This window comes from Equus przewalskii, chromosome 8 (assembly GCF_037783145.1).
Source record: "Equus przewalskii isolate Varuska chromosome 8, EquPr2, whole genome shotgun sequence".
In the NCBI taxonomy this organism is placed as follows: domain Eukaryota; kingdom Metazoa; phylum Chordata; class Mammalia; order Perissodactyla; family Equidae; genus Equus; species Equus przewalskii.
The window spans coordinates 72,670,899-72,692,667 of NC_091838.1; the positions used below are offsets into that span (position 1 = coordinate 72,670,899).

At 35.7% G+C, this 21,769-nt stretch overlaps 1 protein-coding gene across 27 annotated transcripts in view; it reads right to left on the reverse strand.

Moving 5' to 3' along the window:
* Nucleotides 1–21,769, reverse strand: part of CYRIB (CYFIP related Rac1 interactor B) — a 154,613-nt gene that overhangs the window by 49,463 nt on the left and 83,381 nt on the right. For 24 of the 27 annotated variants that reach the window (XM_070630949.1, XM_070630955.1, XM_070630950.1 and 21 more), the window contains one exon: nucleotides 3,800–3,838. The exons of the other annotated variants lie outside the window; for them this stretch is intronic. In XM_070630949.1, the coding sequence (XP_070487050.1) occupies nucleotides 3,800–3,838 (39 nt within the window). The remainder of the gene's footprint in view (nucleotides 1–3,799; nucleotides 3,839–21,769) is intronic. 27 annotated transcript variants of the gene reach the window in all.

Genomic DNA, 21,769 nt, shown 5'->3' on the forward strand with positions numbered 1-21,769 from the left:
ATCCCTGTACCACTTGACAACCCATTAAATATTTGAAATACCTTAAAATATATTAAACTGAAGTCAAAAGAAAAGCTATCCATCAGACTATACATATATACTCATAAATGCAAAAATCACAACCAAGATTATCTCCTGTCTAGTAATTACGAAGGATTTAGCTTCTGAAAGAGAATAAAATTTAGAAGGAGTTATTTGGGAAATACTCATCTTAAGGACCTTCTCTCACACGATAAACAGAAAGAACTAAGGGCAATAGAACCATTTTTCCCTGAGTGTGACTATAACAACTTTTGTATCCAAAGCACCTTTGCAGGGGGCCTTGGGTGCTGTAAGTACTAAATGAGAGTAAAAGTCAAGAAATGAAATCTTACTTTGTGCCACATACCATGCTAAGTACTATATATACAGTATTATCTTATAAAATCCTCAACTATTTTATGAGGTTGGTTAGTACTACAGTCCTCACTTTACTTCTGAGCAAACAACCTGAAGGTCAGAAGGATTAAGTAACTTGCCAAAGGTCAACAATTAGTAAGCAGTGAAGTTGAAATTCTCACTGAGGCAAACCTGGCTCCCAACAATTCTCTCAACCATTTTGCCATATCGCTTCTTAGTCACAAACGAAAGTATACGTAACTCATCCAAAAAGAGTAAAGAAAAATTTCAAGTGTTCCTGGAAGAAATTAACTCAATACTAATACCAAAATTTCTAAGAATAAAATTCTCAGAAAGAAAATTTTAAGAAAAACAAATATGACAACTAGAAAAATGCTAAGATGCAACTAAAAGATGTCCTGAAACACTTCTCTACCATTTATCAGGTCTTTCTGTTGAGCCTGGCTTGCTAAAGGAATTTAATACAGTAAAATTATAGGAGGGCATAGTCATATGTTTCACTTGTTCTTGAACTTCACTTAAAATCATTCTCTTAAATAGAACTTCTCCAGGTTCATCACAATCAAACAGAATACACAAACAAACTATAAATTTTCTCTTCTATAATTATATAATTTTAAAGTATGTACTTCAACAATTTTTCTACATGTATAAATCAGTATCTCTTCTAATGCTAAAGACTCCAGCAAAGGTCATTCATTCCACTTTGATCTTGCAGAGGAAATGGTAATTATAACCTAATATATACGTTTTCATTACATCATTTTAAGAATTATTATTTTACTGCAGTTGGAGAATAGAGACAGAGTCCATGAGTAAATTTAAAAATGCATACGCCATGATTATTTTCAAAAGACAAGACCTGATATCTTTTTCTCCCCAAATCCCCCCAGTACATAGTTGTCTATTTTAGTTGTGGGTCCTTCTAGTTGTGGTATGTGGGACGCTGCCTCAACATGGCCTAATGAGCAGTGCCATGTCCACACCCAGGATCAGAACTGGAAAAACCCTGGGCTGCCAAAGCGGAGCACTTGAACTTTACCACTCGGCCACGGGGCCGGCACCTAAACGGATTTTTGAAACCATTAAGTAAGACCAAAATGCAGGATGTATATATCATATATAAACTTTTTTGAACTAAGAATGCTATCTAATAATTATAACTTTTTGTTTCACATAGCATATACAAGGGCAATATTTATATAAACCAAAGTTCAAATCACTTAACTGCTTTGAATATTTTTACCATATGTCTTAAGTTGCTGGTAGGGAGAAAGGAAAGACAAAGGGGGGAAGTGAAAGGAATCAGAAAGAACAGAAAATCTGAGCCCAGAATACAGGGTTCATGAAATGATGTGAAATCATGTAGCTCAATTCTTTAATTTTGTAAAAGAAGGAACTGAATACTAAAGACACTTGGTGACTTAGGCAAAAGCAGCAAATTAGTTTTTAAAAAATGGGGCTTAATCCAATGACCCTGGCAGTGCAGCTTTGGGAACATCTTTAAAATATGACATCAGGGCCAGATCACATTGATAGAACAAATCAAGTACCACAACCAAAAAAAACAAAAGTCTGATACTCCATCATGTCCCCTTCAAAACAAATATTAGTGTGTTTTTGCTTCAACCAAACATCAATACATCTGCCATTCCCTTTATTTGAGGTCAGCTACAAGCTGCCAGACAAACATTCAAATTTAGTCACACCATTCTACACTCTTCCTGGCCTAGGTTGGTAGGTTATCGTGGTACAGCTCATACTACTGAAGTAACTGCAAAACACTTGGTGACTTTTACAAGTCTTGACCTTTTTTTGTGTTTCCATCACACAAACATTAGAGCACTTACTATCTGCATCCTTCCTGTGGCAATTAATTGTGACATTTCTCTTGTTAAACTTTTGGCTTCTCAAACTGATATTTTATTTTTTACATGTTTATTTCATGTTCCTTGAACTAGAATGGGAGTTCTTTGAAGGCAGGAACTCTCAAAGGCTTAACACTTACCTTCTACTCCCTTTTCCACAGAATATGTTGTTTCTGTGATTACTGACCACCAAAAAGAAGTTTCTTCAAAGCTGTCTCAAGAACTTCTAGCCTACACCATTAGGATATCTCTAAAGAAACAGATGTGTAATTCCACTTCTTTAAGATTAGTTATACAGAATATAAAAAACTACACTTACTCAAATATGATGGAGAAAGAAAGGTCTAGCTAACTTTTCACGAACAGGAGTTCTTAATCTGGGGTCCAGAAAGAGAATTCAGTGACCTGTGAATCTGGATGGGAATCTCTTCATTAACCTCTATGTGCAATTTAGCAATTCCTTCAATTAAGACTACAGGCAACAAACCACGGTAGTAGTAGAAATACCTACGAACTTCTCATCAATGGAAACTACAGGTATTTTCATATTACAATTATTGCAAACATCACTATTTAAAATTACAGTATTTGGCAGAATTGTTGCTAAAGCTGAATCTCTAATGTAAGAAGCATATACATTACCCTATCAAAAATTTGCACTTTTACTATTAACTGTATTTCAATATAACTGGTTTCTTTTTTAATCCTATGTATTTTACCTCATAAAATCATGAGTCATTATTAGAATCATTATGCTGAGAAGGGATTCACGTGGCACAAAAAATGGGTAAGAACTCCTGAACTGTAACATACAGAGTAGGTGAGGTGATTACGATTCCAAAGGATCATTATGATAACTGTCATATCAATTCTGATAAAACAGGTAAGTTTCGAAATGCAAATATCTCTGCTGATGAATAGGAAGACCACACAAAGATATTTTTAAGCTGATCATTTTCACTTGAAGAAGAAGTTTATCTACAGAAAAATTACATTGTCAAACATCTATCAACTTGTTATAATTAAAACAATTACAAGATTATAAATGGTTAAGTACTCAGGATCCTTTAATGGTAGTATTTTGTTGTTGTTGCTGTTGTTGTGTTCTTTACTTCTAAGACTTTTAAAAAAGGACCCAAACCAGAAACAGGTAGAATTCTTATTTTAAAAAGTATGTAGAAGTGTCTTTCCTTCTAGCTTCCAAATATATATATTTTTTAACTACTAGAATTAGACCTTTCTTAATCAACTATCCTGATGATAGCTAAAATGATTTTTAAAAATTCAAAGAAAAACATACCTCTCCTATCAAAAGAAAGCTGTAAAGAAACGTTCTAATTAATTTACATTTTCCCCACTACTTCCTCTTTAAGCCAGAAACTAAACAATGTATTTCCTAAAGACGTTTTTAGCAGTTCAATATTATGTATAGAACATTTTCCTTAAATTATGTTTAGCAAATGTAGTTTTTTATTTAAAACATAACTTTTCATTTGTATTTGAATAATCATTTCCCCCAAAGACATATTTACCTTCAGCCAGTGCTGGTGATTCAGTTCTTGTCCCTCTATCTGTTTAAAGAAAGAAAAAAGAGAAAGTCTAAAACATTACTATACTTTAAAACAAAGTTTAATTTTATTAAAACTAATCGTTTTATTAATTTTATTAAGACTAATTTTATTAAAACTAATTTTATTAAAACTAATGATAAAGTTCATGATTGTTATCATATATCACAAGCATATGCTACATATGTGTGAATATATATATATATATATACACACACACACACCCATATATCTATCTATATCTCCTTGGATTAACTCAACAACTATATACAGAGGACCCACTAACAGTAAGGCATAATGTCAAGCCCCGAGAAATATTATTAGGTGATAAGACACTCTAGCTGTCACCCTCAGGACACTCAAAGACTAATAAGTGTACCAAGAAAAGTACACAGTTCTCATCACAGCTTATGAAGCAGGAGATAACAGGAGAGGAAAATTAGTAATTCCTCTTTATTCTTGTAACAGTGGCCTAAAATTATCAAAGGAGGCATATTTGTATATTCTTATCACAGTTTAAGTTCATTTAGTTTCAACGTATTAAAAAATCATTTTTACTACAGGTACTAAGATCTTTATATTTAAGAACCTAATATCTGCCAGAGGCACATTTGGCACAACTCAAGTGAATCAAAGTCCTCTCCTAAGACTGGTTTTACTATTTCAAAGCCTAAAACAGTTTTACGGAAAACTAAATCTTCAGAGTCCATTTATTCTAACTTTGAAACTAACAGCAGCTATAGCCACTATAACAAACTAGTTTTGTTCACACAGTGAGGAGAAACATTTGACCAATATAACTAGTCACCTTTATGTGAAAATTTCTTTCCTTAACTGTTTATTCTATAAGCCAAGAGACCTAGATTTAACAAACAATTTCTGTGTATAAAAGTGCTTGGTGACATCTTGAAGGGATGGAGAACTGCCTTCCAAGATGGCAAGTGATCTGACACTTTCAGCTGTCTTCCAACAGCTGAAATGTGGTGCTGTATCTCTGACAAATAAACAGGAACACGGGTCCAGGAACTAAGAGATGGAAGTAGAGTTGACAACTTTAGGCTCCAGTGGATTAGAAATTCTGATTCTGGGGGAAGAGAAAAGGGGTTTCTACTAGGAGACAGAGGAAGAATTCTGAGGCAACAACTATCATCTGGTCATTCTGGACTCCTTACTTTGGACTGGCATGCTAAGGAAGGAGTTACTATGTTGCACGGGTGGGGACGCGGGGTCCTGTAAACTGACCCTAACAACCATGAGGACTTATGGCTGCTGCTACACGATGGGGATAGGAGGGACTATACTGAGAACCTGGGGGATTAGACTGGGCTGCCATGCTCTGCAATAACTGTAAATGGGCAGCTGTAGCAACTACGGCCAGACAAGGATAAAGCAACTAAGGGCACTGATCCCTTGGGGAAGAAGGTCTGGGTCACTCTACCAGGAAAATGCTGAAGGTGAGGAAAATCTAGAATGAGTATTGGAGGACTGAAATAATAAACACTATTCGACTAACCCTCCTGTTATAAGTTTAATGTAGAGACTGTGGCCAGCCATCACCTTGAAAGCTTTGTAGTAGACTGGACTAAATGGCTCTTAATGGAAGATACAAGGGGTTGAGGTGTAGGGGACACCTCTTGTGTCCCACCTCACATTTTCACTCCAGCTAAGGCACCTCTGCTTAGCTGCGCTACTGGGGCTCACTTTCCGCTCACTGGCTTTGCAATAAGAGATACCCTCAGGAACTTATCAGCCATCCTGAGACATCTACAAATCTAGAAGCTTGAAGGTGTTAACACCAGCACCTTGCGGGTAGAATAACCAATATTCCACTCAAACTCTCACTACCTAAAATCTTCACATCTACTATTCTTTCTCATATAAACTCAAAGTTGTAGGTTCAACTGCATTAGCACTATTAGATCTACTATTATTTCCATATTCAAGAGCATCTAGAATAGGGGTTACAAAGTTAAATGCATACAGGGTTGGAAGTGCTAAGCAGGGCAAACAAAGGTGTATGTCTAATCTAAAAGGTGCCATTGATATTAACATGCCATGCTAAAAAATGCAGGTGATCCAGTGCCGGATATTCATGTAAAATAATTTTTAGATATTATCAACTATTAGATAAGTCTTAGACACACTCGGTAGGCCAAAAGAAACAGGGTAAGAGCTATATTTGGTTGACGAACCATCAGTTTGCAACTTCTGCCCCAGAACTTTGTATTGTCTGTAAGTTATATGTTATTAATCCTAAATCTTTTACTTTTCTTTATCACTTAGGAGATGAACGGGAACTATTTATGTTCAAAGCTTAACCACTCTGGTTTTCCTCAAAAGCTCCTTTTGGATCAATGTTACTACAAATGGAATGAATAAACACATTTTTGCCTTTTCTGCCAAAGAAAAACTTCCTTCCTTAAGGCCGACTGCAGCCACCCAGAAATCAACAAAGCAAATGGCTTGGCTGGCCACTTTCATAAACCACAGGAGAAAAACCAGTGTCACTTGCATAAAACCATGGGAAAAAAACGCTATTTATCCTAATTCTTAATAAATCACAAATAATGAAAGATGTGTAAATGATTTCAACCTTAGAAATCAAATGTCAGGTCCTAAGTAGTGAATATTAGATAAGATGTAAATTAGATAATCCAGGCATCTAAAATTCACAATGCTAGATGTTCTTCAAGTAAGTATTAAAATTTCTTTGCCTCCAGCAAGACATAAAACATACAAGTTATGACTTCAGAGCATTATGTTACCCACATTTACAGTTTTGCAGTATTTCAAATGATGGTACATAAATCTAACTGGTTATGCAACTTAGACCGCATTCCTCCTTCGTTTGGGTATATGATAAAATCTAACTGAATTCAATTTGTTTAAGCTCCCCCTGACGTACACAAAGAAATCTTAAAAGCCACCTTAAAAATAGAAAAGAACACTTGAGCTAACAGGCCTACTGACCATAGTCCCAGATCAGACGATATTATAAAAGTGTATTATTAGACCATTCCAACAAATATCAAAGTAAGTTTTAATTTAAGAACTTGAAAAGGTTATTCTATATCTATTTTAGAAAAAAGAAAAATTCAAGCCTATACAAATTTTTTGAAAAACAGATGAGATGGACCAGTCCTACTCATTAATAATTAAAACTGTGTGGAACTGGTATAAATTCAGGAAAAGGGAACAGAGAAATCAGAATAGGTCCAATTGTATATAAAATGCAAAAAAGCCACACATCAAATATTTATCGGAAAGTCTCTTATGTTTACAGTGCCAAACTAGATACTCTAGGAGATGCTATGATGAAAAAGACTGAACGCACTCTGTAGAAGCATGTAGTCTCACGACAGCAATTAAAATGTTCAAGGTAAAAATGAAGTTTCATGAGAAATATCTACATATAGGCAATTAAGAGAAGAGATTTCAGCTAGGAAATCAGGTATTAGGAAACATTTTATGGAGGCCAGCCCCGTGGCCAAGTGGTTAAATTCAGGTGGTCTGCTTCAGGAGACCAGGGTTCGCCAGTCCAGATCCTGGGCAGCAGCCTACACACCACTTATCAAGCCATGCTGCAATGGCATCCCACATAGAAGAACTAGAATGACCTACAACTAGGATATACAACTATGTACTGGGACTGTGGGGAGAAAAAAACAAAAAAAAAATAGGAAGACTGGCAACAGATGTTAACTCAGGGCCAATCTTTGACACCAGACGGAAAGACTTTATGGAGCCATGGTAGCTGAAATAGATTTTGAAGAATGAACAGTATTTGGACAAGCAAGAAAAGGAGACAGAAGGTTCATGAAGAATACTCCACAAGAGGAATGCATAAAGTAATTATCATAGGACAATGAAGAAAGAAAATTTTATTTCATAAATGGGTAGTGAAATAATCCCATGGGGAACTGAGATACACCCTTCTCAGCCTACACATCCTAGATAGATTGGAGTCTAATTTCTCAAAATTAAATCAAAAAAGAGAATAATACCTTATCTTTAAAGGAGTATTTTGAAGAACTATAAGAAATTTAAAATGGAGAACAAAATCAATCACATAACAATTAAAAATAAGGAAAATCAAAAATGTTTTAATAATTAATGCAAAGGTACATAAAAACACATCAAGAGAACATCGTGAGAATTTGTAAGAGAAAGCAAAAAACATATATATGAAAAGAATTTATATTCCATAATAGTAAAAAGGAAATATAAGCAAAATGGTTTACAGCACTGGTTCTAGAATGAGACAGACCTGGACTGAGTTTCCACTTATTTAAAATATTAAGCTCTTAGAGTATCTGTTTTGTTATTTGTAAAATGGAGATTTCCACTTATTTAAATTGTTACATGGGCATCAGTTTTCTTTATTTGTAAAACAGCAAAAATAGTCTCAAAAATTGTGTGAAGATTGAGGTTTGGTGATGTCAGCATCATGGTGGAATGAGCTCTCCTGAGATCTCTCCCCTTCACCATACAACAAAAAAGACATTCATACTCCAACAGAGGACATACACAAAACACAAAAGACGTTATGAGAGACCCAAACAGTCACACATCGGAGGGTGGAGAGGCTGGAGCCCACCCCGCCTCGGAGGAAGTGCAACGGGGGTAAGAGAAAACTTCGCTCCCTCCCCAAAACACTGTGATTCTGGAATGCGTGTGGCCTCCAAGAGGGAAGGAAGGGGGGGGGGGATGCTCGTTCACAGGAACATCAAAGATCCCCAAGATCCCTTGCAAGCTACGGGAAAGCCCCTACTGAGGTGAAAGCTAATGTAGGGTTAACCTCATCAAGACAACACCCCAAGAGAGCAGAGAGAGAGCAGAGCAAGAAAACCCTGAGAACATGCAGAAGAGACTCTCACTCCTACCCACCCAGTGCTAGCTACAGTGCCTGGGATCCCAGAAGGATGCAGAGGGCTCAGAATACGTGGCTCTTGACCCCCATCCAGTGGCGATAGGTTTTAACTGTGACCAAATAATACCAGGATGTGAAATAACAAAGCCACGTCCTATTAGCAGCATGAAAAATTATTTTAACTCTCCAGACCAGGGAGAAAATGACAAGTATCCAGAAATCAGTCCTGAAAACACAGAAATATGTAATCTAAATGACAGAGAATTCAAAACAGCTATCAAAAAACTCAACAAGTTAAAAGAGAATGTAGAGAAATAATTCAACAAGTTCAGGAGCTACGTCACAAGAGATTGAAACTATAAAGAAGAATCAATCAGAAATATTGGAGATGAAAGACACAATCAATGCGATAAAACAAAATATGGACTCCCTGAATGCTCGAGTGGACAACAGAGAAGCAATAAGCATAATTGAGGACATACATATTGAAATGCTCCAGATAAAGGAGGAAAGACAACTAAGACTAAAAAGAAATGAAGAAAGTCTCTGAGAAATATTCGACTCAATTAGGAAATGCAACATAAGAATTATAGGTATTCAAGAGGGAGAAGAGAAGGTGAATGGAGCAGAAAGCCTGTTCAAGGAAATAACAGCAGAGAACTTCCCAAACCTAGGGAAGCAGATGGAAATCCACGTGGAACACACTACCAGATCTCCTAAATATGTCAGTGTAAAAAGACCTACTGCAAGGCATATAGTAGTGAATCTGGCAAAAGTAAATGACAAAGAAAAAATAGTAAGGGCAACAAGGCAGAAGAAAATAACCTACAAAGGAACCCCTACCAGGCATTCAGTGGATTTCTCGGCAGAAACCTTAGAGGCCAGGAGAGACTAGAATGACACTCAAATCTTTGAAGGACAAAAACTTTCAGCCAATAATATTCTGTCCAACCAAAATATCCTTCAGATATGATGGAGAAATAAAAACTTTCCCAGATAAACAAAAGCTAAGGGAGTTCACAGCCACACACACATGCCTACAAGAAATCCTTTAGAAGGCCCTCATACCTGAAAAAAAAAAGGGAGAAAGGGGTTACAAAGCACATAGTAAGGAGATAAACAGGTAGACAAAATCAGAAAATTGTAGCTATACATCAGAACAGGTTAGCCAACACTCAACTATAACATTAAAGATAAAGGGAAGGAAAACACCAAAAAGAAAGATGATCTTGTCATTTTAACCACAAATTCATAACATAAGATGGAATAAGATGTGAGAAAACCAACCTACGAGGGGAAGATGAAAGGGACTAAATCAGTTTAGTCTCAGGAAATAAGAGGCCATCAGAAAATGGACTATCTTATCTTCGAGATTTTGAATGCAAACCTCATGGTAACCACTAAACAAAAAAGCAGAAGAGAATCACAAATAATAAATAAGGAGGAAACAAAGAAACACAAAATACAAAACTACATAACTCGATTGACAGGTCAAAACACATAGGACAAGAAACAAAGGAAATACAGGAGAACCGGAAAACAAGGGACAAAATGGCAGCATTAAGCCCTCATATATTGATAATCACCCCAAACATAAATGGATTGATTTCTCCAATAAAAAGACACAGAATGGCGAGATGGATTAAAGAATAAGATCCAACAATATGCTGCCTCCAGGAAACACATCTCAGCTCCAATGACAAACACAGGTTCACAGTGAAGGGATGGAAGATGATACTCCAAGCTAATGGCAAACAAAAGAAATCAGGTCTCACAATACTTATATGAACCACAGTAGACTTGAAGGTAAGACAGGTACAGAGAGACAAAGAGGGGCAGTATATAATGATCAAAGCAACACTCCACCAAGAAGACGTAACACTTATACATATCTATGCACCCAACACAGGAGCACCAAAGTGCATAAAGCAACTATTAACAAACCTAAAAGGAGATATTAATAACAACACAATAATAGTAGGGGACCTCAACACTCCACTCACATCAATGGATAGATCATCCAGAGAGAAAATCAACAAGGAAACAGTGGAATTAAATGAAAAGCTAGACTAGTTGGACGCAATAGACATATATAGAACACTCCATTCCAAAACAGCAGAATACACATTCTTCTCAAGTGTGCACAGAACATTCTCAAGGATAGAGCATATGTTGGGAAATGAGACAAGCCTCAATAAATTTAAGAAGAGTGAAGTAATAACAAGCATCTTTTCCAATCACAATGCTATGAAACTAGAAATTAATTACCAAAAAAGCTGAGAAAGGGACAAAGATGTGGAGACTAAACATGCTACTGAACAACCAATGGACCACTGAAGAAATTAAAGGAGAAATAAAAAAATCTGGAGACAAATGAAAATGAAAACATACCAGAACAACTCGCATGGGATGCAGCAAAAGTGGTACTAAGAGGGAAATTAATTCAATACAGGCTCACCTTAACAAACAAAACAGATCCCAAATAAGCAATCTCAAACTACACCTATCTGAATTAGAAAAAGAAGAACAAACAAAGCCCAGTCAGCAGAAGACAGAAATAATAAAAATCAGAGCAGAAATAAATGCAATCGAAAGAAAAAAGGCAGTAGAAAGGATCAATGAAACAAAGAGCTGGTTCTTTGAGAAGACAGATAAAATTGACAAAGCCTTAGCCAGATTTACAAAGAAAGGGAGAGAGAAAGCTTAGATAAATAAAATTAGAAATGAAAGAGGAGGAATAACAATGGATAGCACAGAAATACAGAGGATTATAAGAGAATACTAGAAAAAGCTATATGCCAACAAAATGGACAATCTAGAAGAAATGGATAAATTCTTAGACTCTTAGAACCTCCCAAAGCTGAATCATGAAGAAATAGATAATCTGAATAGACTAATCACAAGTAAAGAGATTGAAACAGTAATCAAAAGAATCCCAAAAAATAAAAGCTCAGGACCAGATAGCTTCCCTGGGGAATTCTACCAAACTTTCAAAGAGGATTTAATACCTATCCTTCTCAAGCTATTCCAAAAAATCAGGGAAGATGGAACGTTTCCTAACACATTCTACAAGGCCAACATCACTCTGATACAAAAGCCTGACAAGGATAGCACAAAAAAGGAAAACTAAAGGCCAATATTGCTGATGAACACAGATGCAAAAATCCTCAACAAAATATTGACAACCCAAATACAGCAATACATCAAACATACATCATGATCAGGTGGGATTTATACCAGGGACACAGGGATGGTTCAACTTCTGCAAATCAATCAATGTGATGCACCACATTCACAAAATGAGGAATAAAAACCATAAGATCATCTCAACAGATGCAGAGAAATCATTTGACAAGATCCAACAGCCATTTATGATTTAAAAAAAAAAAACTCTTAAAATGGGGATAGAAGGAAATTACCTCAAGATAATAAAGGTCATATATGACAAACCCACAGCCAACATCATACTCAATGGGGAAAAACTGACTGCCATCTCTCTGAGAACAGGAACAAGACAAGGATGCCCACTATCATGTCTCTTATTCAACATAGTACTGGAGGTTTTGGCCAGAGCAATTAGGCAAGAGAAAGGAATAAAAGGAATCCAAATAGTGAAGAAGTGAAACTCTCGCTCTTTGCAGACAACATGATCTTATATATAGAAAACCCTCAAGAATCCATCAGAAAACTGTTAGAAATAATTAACAACCACAGTAAAGTGGCAGGGTACAAAATCAACTTACAAAAATCAGTAGCATTTCTGTACTCTAATAATGAAGTTACTGAAAGAGAACACAAGAATATAACTCTGTTTACAATCACAACAAAAGAATAAGATATCTAGGAATAAATTTAACTGAGGAGGTGAAGGACTTATTCAATGAAAACAAGAAGACATTATTGAAAGAAATAGATGACGACATAAAGAGACGTAAAGAGATTCCATGCACACAGACCAGAAGAATAAACATAGTTAAAATGTCCATACTACCCAAAGCGATCTACAGATTCAATGCAATCCCAAGTAGAGCCCCAATGACATTCTTCACAGAAATAGAACAAAGAATCCTAAAATTCATATGATGACCCCCAAATACCCCCAATTGCTAAAGCAATCTTGAGAAAAAAGAACAAAGCTGGAGGCATCACAATCCCTGACTTCAAAATGTACTAGCAAAGCCACAGTGATCAAAACAGCATGGTACTGGTCCAAAAACAGGCACACAGATCAATGGAACAAAACTGAAGCCCAGAAATAAAACCGCACCTCCACGGACAGCTAATCTTCGACAAAGGTGCCAAGAACATAGAATAGAGAAAAGACAGTCTCTTCAATAAATGGTGTTGGGAAAACTGGACAGCCACACACAAAAGACTGAAAGTAGACCATTATCTTTCACCATACACAAAAATAAACTGAAAATGGGCCAAAGTCTTGAAGATAAGTCCTGAAACCATAAAACTCCTGGAAGATAATATAGGTAGCAGACTCTTTGACATAAGACATAAGATCTTTTCAAATACCATGTCTTCTCAGACAAGGGAAACAAAAGAAAAAATAAACAAGTGGGACTTCATCAGACTAAAGAGCTTCTGCAACACAAAAGAAACTAAGATCAAAACAACTCACCAACTGGGAGAAAATATTTCCAAATCATATATCCAACAAGGGGTTAATCTCCATAATAAATAGGGAACTCACAACTGAACAACAAAAAAACAAACAGCTTGATCAAAAAGTGGGCAGAGGATATGAAGAGACATTTTTCCAAAGAAAATATACAGACGGCCAATAAACACATGAAAAGATGTTTAATATCACTAATCATCAGGGAAATGCAAATCAAAACGACACTAAGATACCACCTTACACCTGTTAAAATGGCTGTAATCACAAAGACTAAAAATGACAAACGTTGGAGAGGGTGTGGAGAGAAAGGAACCCTCATACACTGCTGGTGGGAATGCAAACTGTTGCAGCCACTATGGAAAACAGTATGGAGATTCCTCAAAAAACTAAAAATAGAAATACCATATGACCCAGCTATCCCACTACTGGGTATCTACCCAAACAACTTGAAATGAACAATCCAAAGTGACACATGTACCCCTATGTTCATTGCAGCACCATTCCCAACAGCCAAGACATGGAAACAATCCAAGAGCCCATAGATTGATGACTGGACAAAGATGTGGTACATATATACGATGGACTACTACTCAGCTATAAAAAAAAAAAAAAAAAGACAAAATCATCCCATTTGCAACAACATGGATGAACCTGGAGGGAATTATGCTAAGTGAAACAGGACAGACTGAGAAAGACAAACGCCATATGACTCCCTCATATGTGGAATATAAACAAACACATGGACAAGGAAAACAGTTCAGTGGGGAAGGGGGGTGGGGAGTGGGTACAGGAGGTGAAGGGGAGCACTCACATGGTGACAGACAAGAAATAATGTACAACTGAAATTTCACAATGATGTAAACTATTATGAACTCAATAAAAATAATTGTGTGAAGATTAATGGAAATGCCAGTTTTGTTGAACATGGTCAAATCTTTACTTATTTAATACTAAAATTACAATAATATATACATATCTAACATTCTACCTCAAGCACAGTACACTTAAGAATATCCATGTCTCAGACACACTAGAGCTCAAATACCTGAATACAAATTTCAGGTTTCTATGTCACCTTATGCCATGATTACCACCATGAAATGGTTTCATCAGAAGAAAGTGGGAAGGTTACATTAAGAGCCCCCCTCCTCACTATGCTCAGAACTACATTTTCTATATAGATAATCATGTATATATAATATATAATCAATCTTGATATTATGTAATAACTAATACCTTATATAATTATACAATGCTTTGATATTACATATATTAAATATTAACTTACCTTCGCATTTTAAAATCATCACTATCAGGAAATTCTTAATCTCTATTGTAAACCCATGGTCCAGAAAGTCTAAATTATCAACATTTCTCATTAGTCTAAAAAAGTGGTATTATCTCCAAGAAGTAGTAAATTTACAAGCAACAGCTGAATAAATAACCAGGTCTTCAGAACATGACTTTATTTTTGTAGGTTCTAAAAACTTCTTTAATTTTAATTTTCCCTTCAATATATGTACAGAGAAAGTAGAAAGAAAAATATCACTACATTGTTACATTACCTGTAACCCCACAACCAAAGGTCACTACTTGTAACAATTTCATTCCCTTCAAATTTTTCTTCTATGCATATTTTTACACAACTGAACACCAATTTCTTTGTTTGTGTCCTGTTTTTTTAATCATTCATATCATAAGCAATACTGTCACATCATTAAAAAGTCTTCCAGAACGAGCCGATAGCCTAGCAGTTAAAGTTTAGCCTGCTCCACTTCAGCAGCCAAGCTTCGGTTCCTGGGCATGGAACCACACCACTTGTCTGTCGGTAGCCATGCTGTGGCAGCGGTTCACATAGAAGAACTACAAGGACTTACAACTAAAATACACAACTATGTACTGGGGCTTTGGGGAGGAAAAAATCAAAAAACAAGAGAGGAAGACTGGCAACAGATGTTAGCTCTGACTGAATCTTTCCCAGCAAGAAAAAGAAAAAAATTCTTCCAAAATCATTATGTACCATCCTATCATATGGGTATATCACATTTTTTTCAAACAATTTCCTACTGTTGGACATGCTATAGCCTGGGCCTCCAAAAGCACCTAAATATTTTGTGCAAATTAGAATTATCCCATTCTCAAATTATGAACTAGTCATTTTATTGTACAACCTGAACACTATGTAAGGTAGTTCTGCCTGAGTTAGGGTTCCAAAACCCCACAAGCAATAGCCTTGGCTGTGAATATGTGTGTCCCTGTACACATGGGTCACATTCTTGCCTACTCACAAACACAACCCCTGGACATCAAGGCACAAACATGCCTAAGCCAATCCAGGCATGCTTGTCCCAAATTTCTCAGATGAGACTACCATGTAAGTCCTGTCAAACACGGAGTAGGGGACAGTGTTAGAAAGGAGGAGAATCATCCTCTAAGGTGGCAGGGAAGTGAAAGGAAGAACCTCATGGGGTGCCTGGAGCTCAGCCTGGACGAGACACTGCCGTACACACCAGTGAGGACAGGGAGTGTATGCATAGGAGCTCTCCTAAGTCCAGCACGCCACAGGTGCCAATGTGGGTTTATATACCACTAACCACTGCTCCAAGACATGACCTGGAGGCCCTGATCCCAGAAATGACATGTCTACATTGTGCCTGACATACCCACAGATGTGGCTCCCTTGCGCAGAGGACAATGCATACTTATCCTGGTTATAACCAATACAAATCCTTGTTGAAATAACTTAAAATTTTTTAGGATATGTAGAGACCTTGATATCCAATGCGAAATTGCTTTCCAAAGATGTGTTCCAATTTATAATGCCATCAGAACCACTCATGGGCCAATATCACAGCATCCTGGACATGAACTTCAGTGTTTAAAAAGTATGCACATGTACACATACACACATACAGGATAGTGCCTTCTTTCACACTGTCTTTTGTTGAACTACTAATGAGGTTAACTATTTTTTCTCTGCATTTGTAAAACTAGTCCTTTCTCATTTTTCTATTAAGGCCTTACTTAGTTATAAGAGAATCACTTTCATGTCTGAATTTCCTGGATCACTCAATATAAATGTATATGAGAAAGTTAAATATGGTCTTTTAAGGTTATCCCTCTGTCTACTTGGCTGTCACTTCATAAGTACTCACTGTGTTTGAGACACTGTACTAAGAACTCCTGCATGATTTATTTACCTGAAGCCCAAAAATCTAATGAGATAAAATTATTAGCCTCTTTTCCTTGACGAGAAAACTGAGGCTTTAAAGGGTTAAGTAGCTTACCCAGAGTCATGGGGTCAGGGTGGGGGGCCGGCCAGGGAAGGAGAGAGACAGAATTATTTTTCAGGAAACAACTCTTTCAAGCAATAATGGTTACAATATTCCTTTCTGTAAATGTGACTTTCTGTAAAATAAATACTACATCCACACTAATTTCTACTATAAAATTAAGAATAATTCCTTAAAAAATAAACCATAACAGCACGACTGGAAAACCTGAGACAAGGGCTAGATTAAGATGATCACCAGGCTTTGGGAATATTATGCAGAATCTTCTTACTTCTGGATCTCCGGGTTACTGTCAACACCTTGCCCTGATTACTGAGCTTTCTACAATAGGACTTCTCTGATACCTTGACTCAGGTCTGTTTTGGAATATACAGCAATAAACAGACAATAAGATGCATTTGACCAGCAGGTGCTGCAAGTGTGCCAACCTAAAGACTCCAGAGGTTTAAGATATATTCTGTAAAACAAATACATACCCTACTCTGCAGCTCTATAAGCTCAAATTCTGTAAAATTAAATGCTTGTTAAAAGAAAAGATACAAGTAGTTTTCAGTGTTGTTCATTTAATCTACTCCATTTGTTCAAAATCCGTTATAAAATTTACAGACATGATTTAATTTTAAAGGAACAGTAAATAAGAAGAGAGGTAATAACATAAGAAAAATAGAGCTTTACAATTCTACATATAAGGAAAATATTATTTTCTCCAGGGTCAATTTTAGAAAAGATCAAATAAATGCCTACTTGGTTTTATACATCCTACTAAAAGTATACATGCTCCAAAATTATCATAAGTCATTGCACTAGAACTGAAATGACTATCTTTTCTACTTCTTGTCCTGCTTCATCACCCCATCCCTCCCACTACCACCATTCTCCCCATTCCTAGTACTACGCTCCAATTAAAAAGTTTAAAAAAAAAAAAAAAGACCAAATTTGGCTCATCTCAGAAATGCGAAGTTAATTCAGAAAAACCTACAAACTGCTTTTCATCACATTAACAGATTAAAGGAAAAAAACTCCATATGATCAGCCCAAAGGCTGTAGAAAGAGCTTTTCATGAAAGCTATGCTCACTAGTAATCAAAAAAAAAACTTTAATCAAGTAAGAATAGACAGGATAAAAGGTACCTACCTCTACCAAAAGGCTATAATAGATAGAATTCTTAATGAAGAACTGTTAGAAACTTCCCCTTGAAAAATCTAAGTGAAACAACCATGTCCACTATCACTACTTCCATTCAACACTGTACTGTAGGTCCTAGCCAGTATTCAAAGTCAAGAAAAAGAGACTGAAGATTAAAAAAATTTTTTAAGGAAAAAACAATTCATGAGTTTGGCAAGGTAACTGAATGTTATTATCAATATGCAAATCTCAACTGCATTTCTATTCTCAAGTAAAAAGCACAAAAGATAATTTTCCCCCACAGACACAATTTATCGTAGCAAAAAGAAATATACTAACTAGGACTAAGTCTAACAAACGTTGCACAATGTCTGCATAGAAAAAAATCATAAAACTTTATAGAAAGCCATAGATAAATGTAAAGACACCATGTTCATAAAAAGGAAGGCTCAATACTGTAAAGATGTCAATTCTCTCTCAAATTTATATAAACATTAAATGCATTTCCAACCAAAATCCCAAAAAGATTCTTCCATGAATCTTAATCAGTGGATTCTAAAATTTACCCAAAAAAGCAAAAACTCCTGAACAGTCAAACTGATCAAGGAATCAAGTGGTATCAATCAGTCCAATCAGATACCAAGATGTAAAATAAAACTATAGTAACTAAGACAGGATGGTATTAATATAAAGGCAAACCGGCAAATGAAAGAGAACACACAGTCCAAAAGAAGAATATATAGTCCAGTAACAAACACATACGTAGATGAAGAGTAGGTAAATGTTAAGGGACCACACAACAGATCACTGTGGAAAAGAAGAGATTGTTGCATAAATGGAGCTGGGTTAATTGATTACTCATATAGAAAAAAGTAAAATCCCTATGCTACACCATACATGTAAATCAATTCTGATGGGATTAAAGACAAAGTTGAAAGGCAAAACAAACTTTTAGAAGAAACTATAGGAAGGGTTCTTTACTATCCAAAGGTAGGCAAGGAGTGCATAATTTAAATAAAATACTAAAAGCATTAACCACAAAGGAAAAGACTGATAAATCTGATCCTATTGATATCAAAAACTTCTATTTATCAAGACACTTTAAAGAAACTAAATATATAAATCACTAAGCTACAGGAAGATACTGGGAACACATATAACAGAGAAAAGACTAGTGTCTAGTATATAAAGAACCGCTAAACTCAATAAGAACAAGACAAGAAATTGGTAGAAAAATGGACCACAGTCATGAAGAGGCATTTCAAAAAAAAGAAACACAAAAGGCAAATCCTCAGCCTTGACACTTACTGGCTAAAACCAAGTAAAATATCATTTCACTCCCATTAAATTAGTAAAATTTGAGAAATTAACAATATTAAGTGTAGAGAAAAATGTGTATTGATACCTACTCTTAGATACTCAACATGTGGGATTATAACCGTTATAATCACTTTAGAAAACTTTAGTATTATCTTGTTAAACTGAACACTGAATATACCCTATAATCTAACAATTCTACTCTCAGGTATGTACCTAGAGAAACGCTTGTATATGAATGCCAGGAGAAATGTACAAGCATGCTCAAAACAGCATTCTTTTTTATAGAGAAAACAAAACAGAAAACACTGGAAACAATCTAAATGTTCATTGATAGGAGAATAAATAAATTGCGACTTTTTCACACAACAAAAACCTACAGAGCAGTACAAAAAGCTCGAGCCACCTGCAAAAATAAGGATGAATTTTAGAAACAATGATGAATTCATTAAAAGGCTCAGAAGACTACATGACAATTTTTATATAGCTCAAAAAACAGCAAAACTAAAATATATATTACTTACAGATATAGATATATGTGATTTTTTTTAAGCTATAAACGTGACAAACACAAAATTCAGGAGAGCACTTTTGCTGGGGGGGGGGGGTGGGTGGCCCGGGGGGTTGGTGAGGAGGTGGTATAGGGAAAGAACAATGTAACTTCCTAGATCCTAAAGGAGTGGTGAGTTCATGGACTTTCACTTTACGTTTATTAATACTTTATAACCTACATAAGTTTCATACATTTTATATGTATCAAATACTAAAATAATTTTAAAGCCAAATGAGTAAGCATTCAAAGGCTAGCAGGAGAAGTTAGGCTATAGTCTGGGGCTGGGGCAGGATGACTTGGAACAGAGAACAGACACTCAAATGAAAACAAAGGCTTAGGACTGGTTTTTCTTTTTTCTTTTTTTTTGCCTTTCTTTTCTTGCAAATCATTTTTTTTCCCTTAACAATTCTATACGGTGATCAATAGGATAAAGTGATATAACACTTTTAAAAATGGTTAAGGTGAACATGACTAACAATAATGTACAACTGAAATTTCACAAGGTTGTAAACTATCATAATCTTAATAAAAAGTTTTTAAAAAACCTTTAAAAAATAAAAAAAAAAGGTTGAGGTGAAATGATTCAGTGAATTCTTCATCTGTGTTGCATGCTTATGGTGACAGGAAACAAGTATGCGCTTCTCCTATCACTGTTAAAGAAACTGATAAATCTACATGCAAAGCACAAAGGTGAATGGCACAATTTAATACCTTAACTTTCAGGGATCCGCTCCATTTTCAAAATGATGCCTAAATATCTCAGAAGCTTTTGAGACAAGCCTTGACTTTTCCTAAGGTGTTATAATTACAGTAAAAACCTTCTTTTCCATCACAATCAGAAGCAGAAGTTGTTCGATTAATTGAAATTCTTCATTGAGACAATTTATATATATATATATATAACATATATATTATACATGAATATTAGCTAATCTTTCTATGAAGACCAAGGCATCTTCTTTGAATACAGGTCACTTCTAGAGTACTACACAGTATTTCCTGCATAGCCTACTGAGCTTCTTCACGCTTTCTGTGTGAAGGACAGTTGTTTTGTTTTAAATTTTCCATCCATCACGGTCCAACACTTGTGTAAAAATTACTAGGAAAAAACCCAGAATACTAGAATAATGAAGTTTTTAAAAGACATGCAAAATGCAAATTCCAATTCTTTGCAGACTGGCAACAGTTTATAAACTAGTACTGATTTGCAAAGCATACCATATAAAGCATGAGCTACGGAGCCAGACCGCCAGGCTGTGCACTGGACAAGTTAACCTCTCTCTGCCTTCGTCTGCTCATCTGCAGAGGGGATAACAGTAATACCTACTTCACTGGGTTATTGTGAGGAGTATATAAATGAATATGTGTTTAGCACTTAAAACAGTTCCTGACACGTAACAAGGAACTCTATAAATGTAAGTTGATGCTATCATTATTATGTACAAACCATACCCATAAATATATTTTTTCTAAAATGTCTAGTCTCTTTAAAATGTAATGGGAAATGAAGATACTGAAAATACAGAATGCTTTAGAGTTTTCTAATTCTCTCCAACCTTTTATATCATTATCAGTGACCAACCACATCACTTGTTTCAAAGATGGTCAGTGACTGATCACTGAACATCTGTTATTCAGTTCACACACAGACTGCAAAGTGTGTAGTTGTTTTCCCTCCTTGTCTCCCAGTAAGAAACTCATGTGACATTTTACATATACGGATAACCAAACAAGGGAATTCGCCACCAAAGGTAAAAGTGCAGTAAAGAAACAAAAGCAATAACACTGGAAGTCAAATCCTAATGGAACATAAATTGAGTTACAGAAGAAACAGTTGACTGTGAGAATGTTGACACTGCCACCATTAGAGACTTAAATATGCAGTCAGAGGAACTTTGTGAAGGTGAGCTTATCAACATAAATGAGGAAAGTGGTTACAATGAAAAGGACGAAGACGTCCCAGAAGTGACACCAGTAAAAAAAAAAAAAAAAATCATATTAAGGAACTCTTGGATATATTTCACGACATTCAGAACGCAATGGATAAAATGTTGGAAGGTGATCCAAACTAAGGAAGAAGGATGACAATTTGGCCAAGGCATAAAAATGATGTTCAACTCCATACTATAAGCTATACAATAAGGAA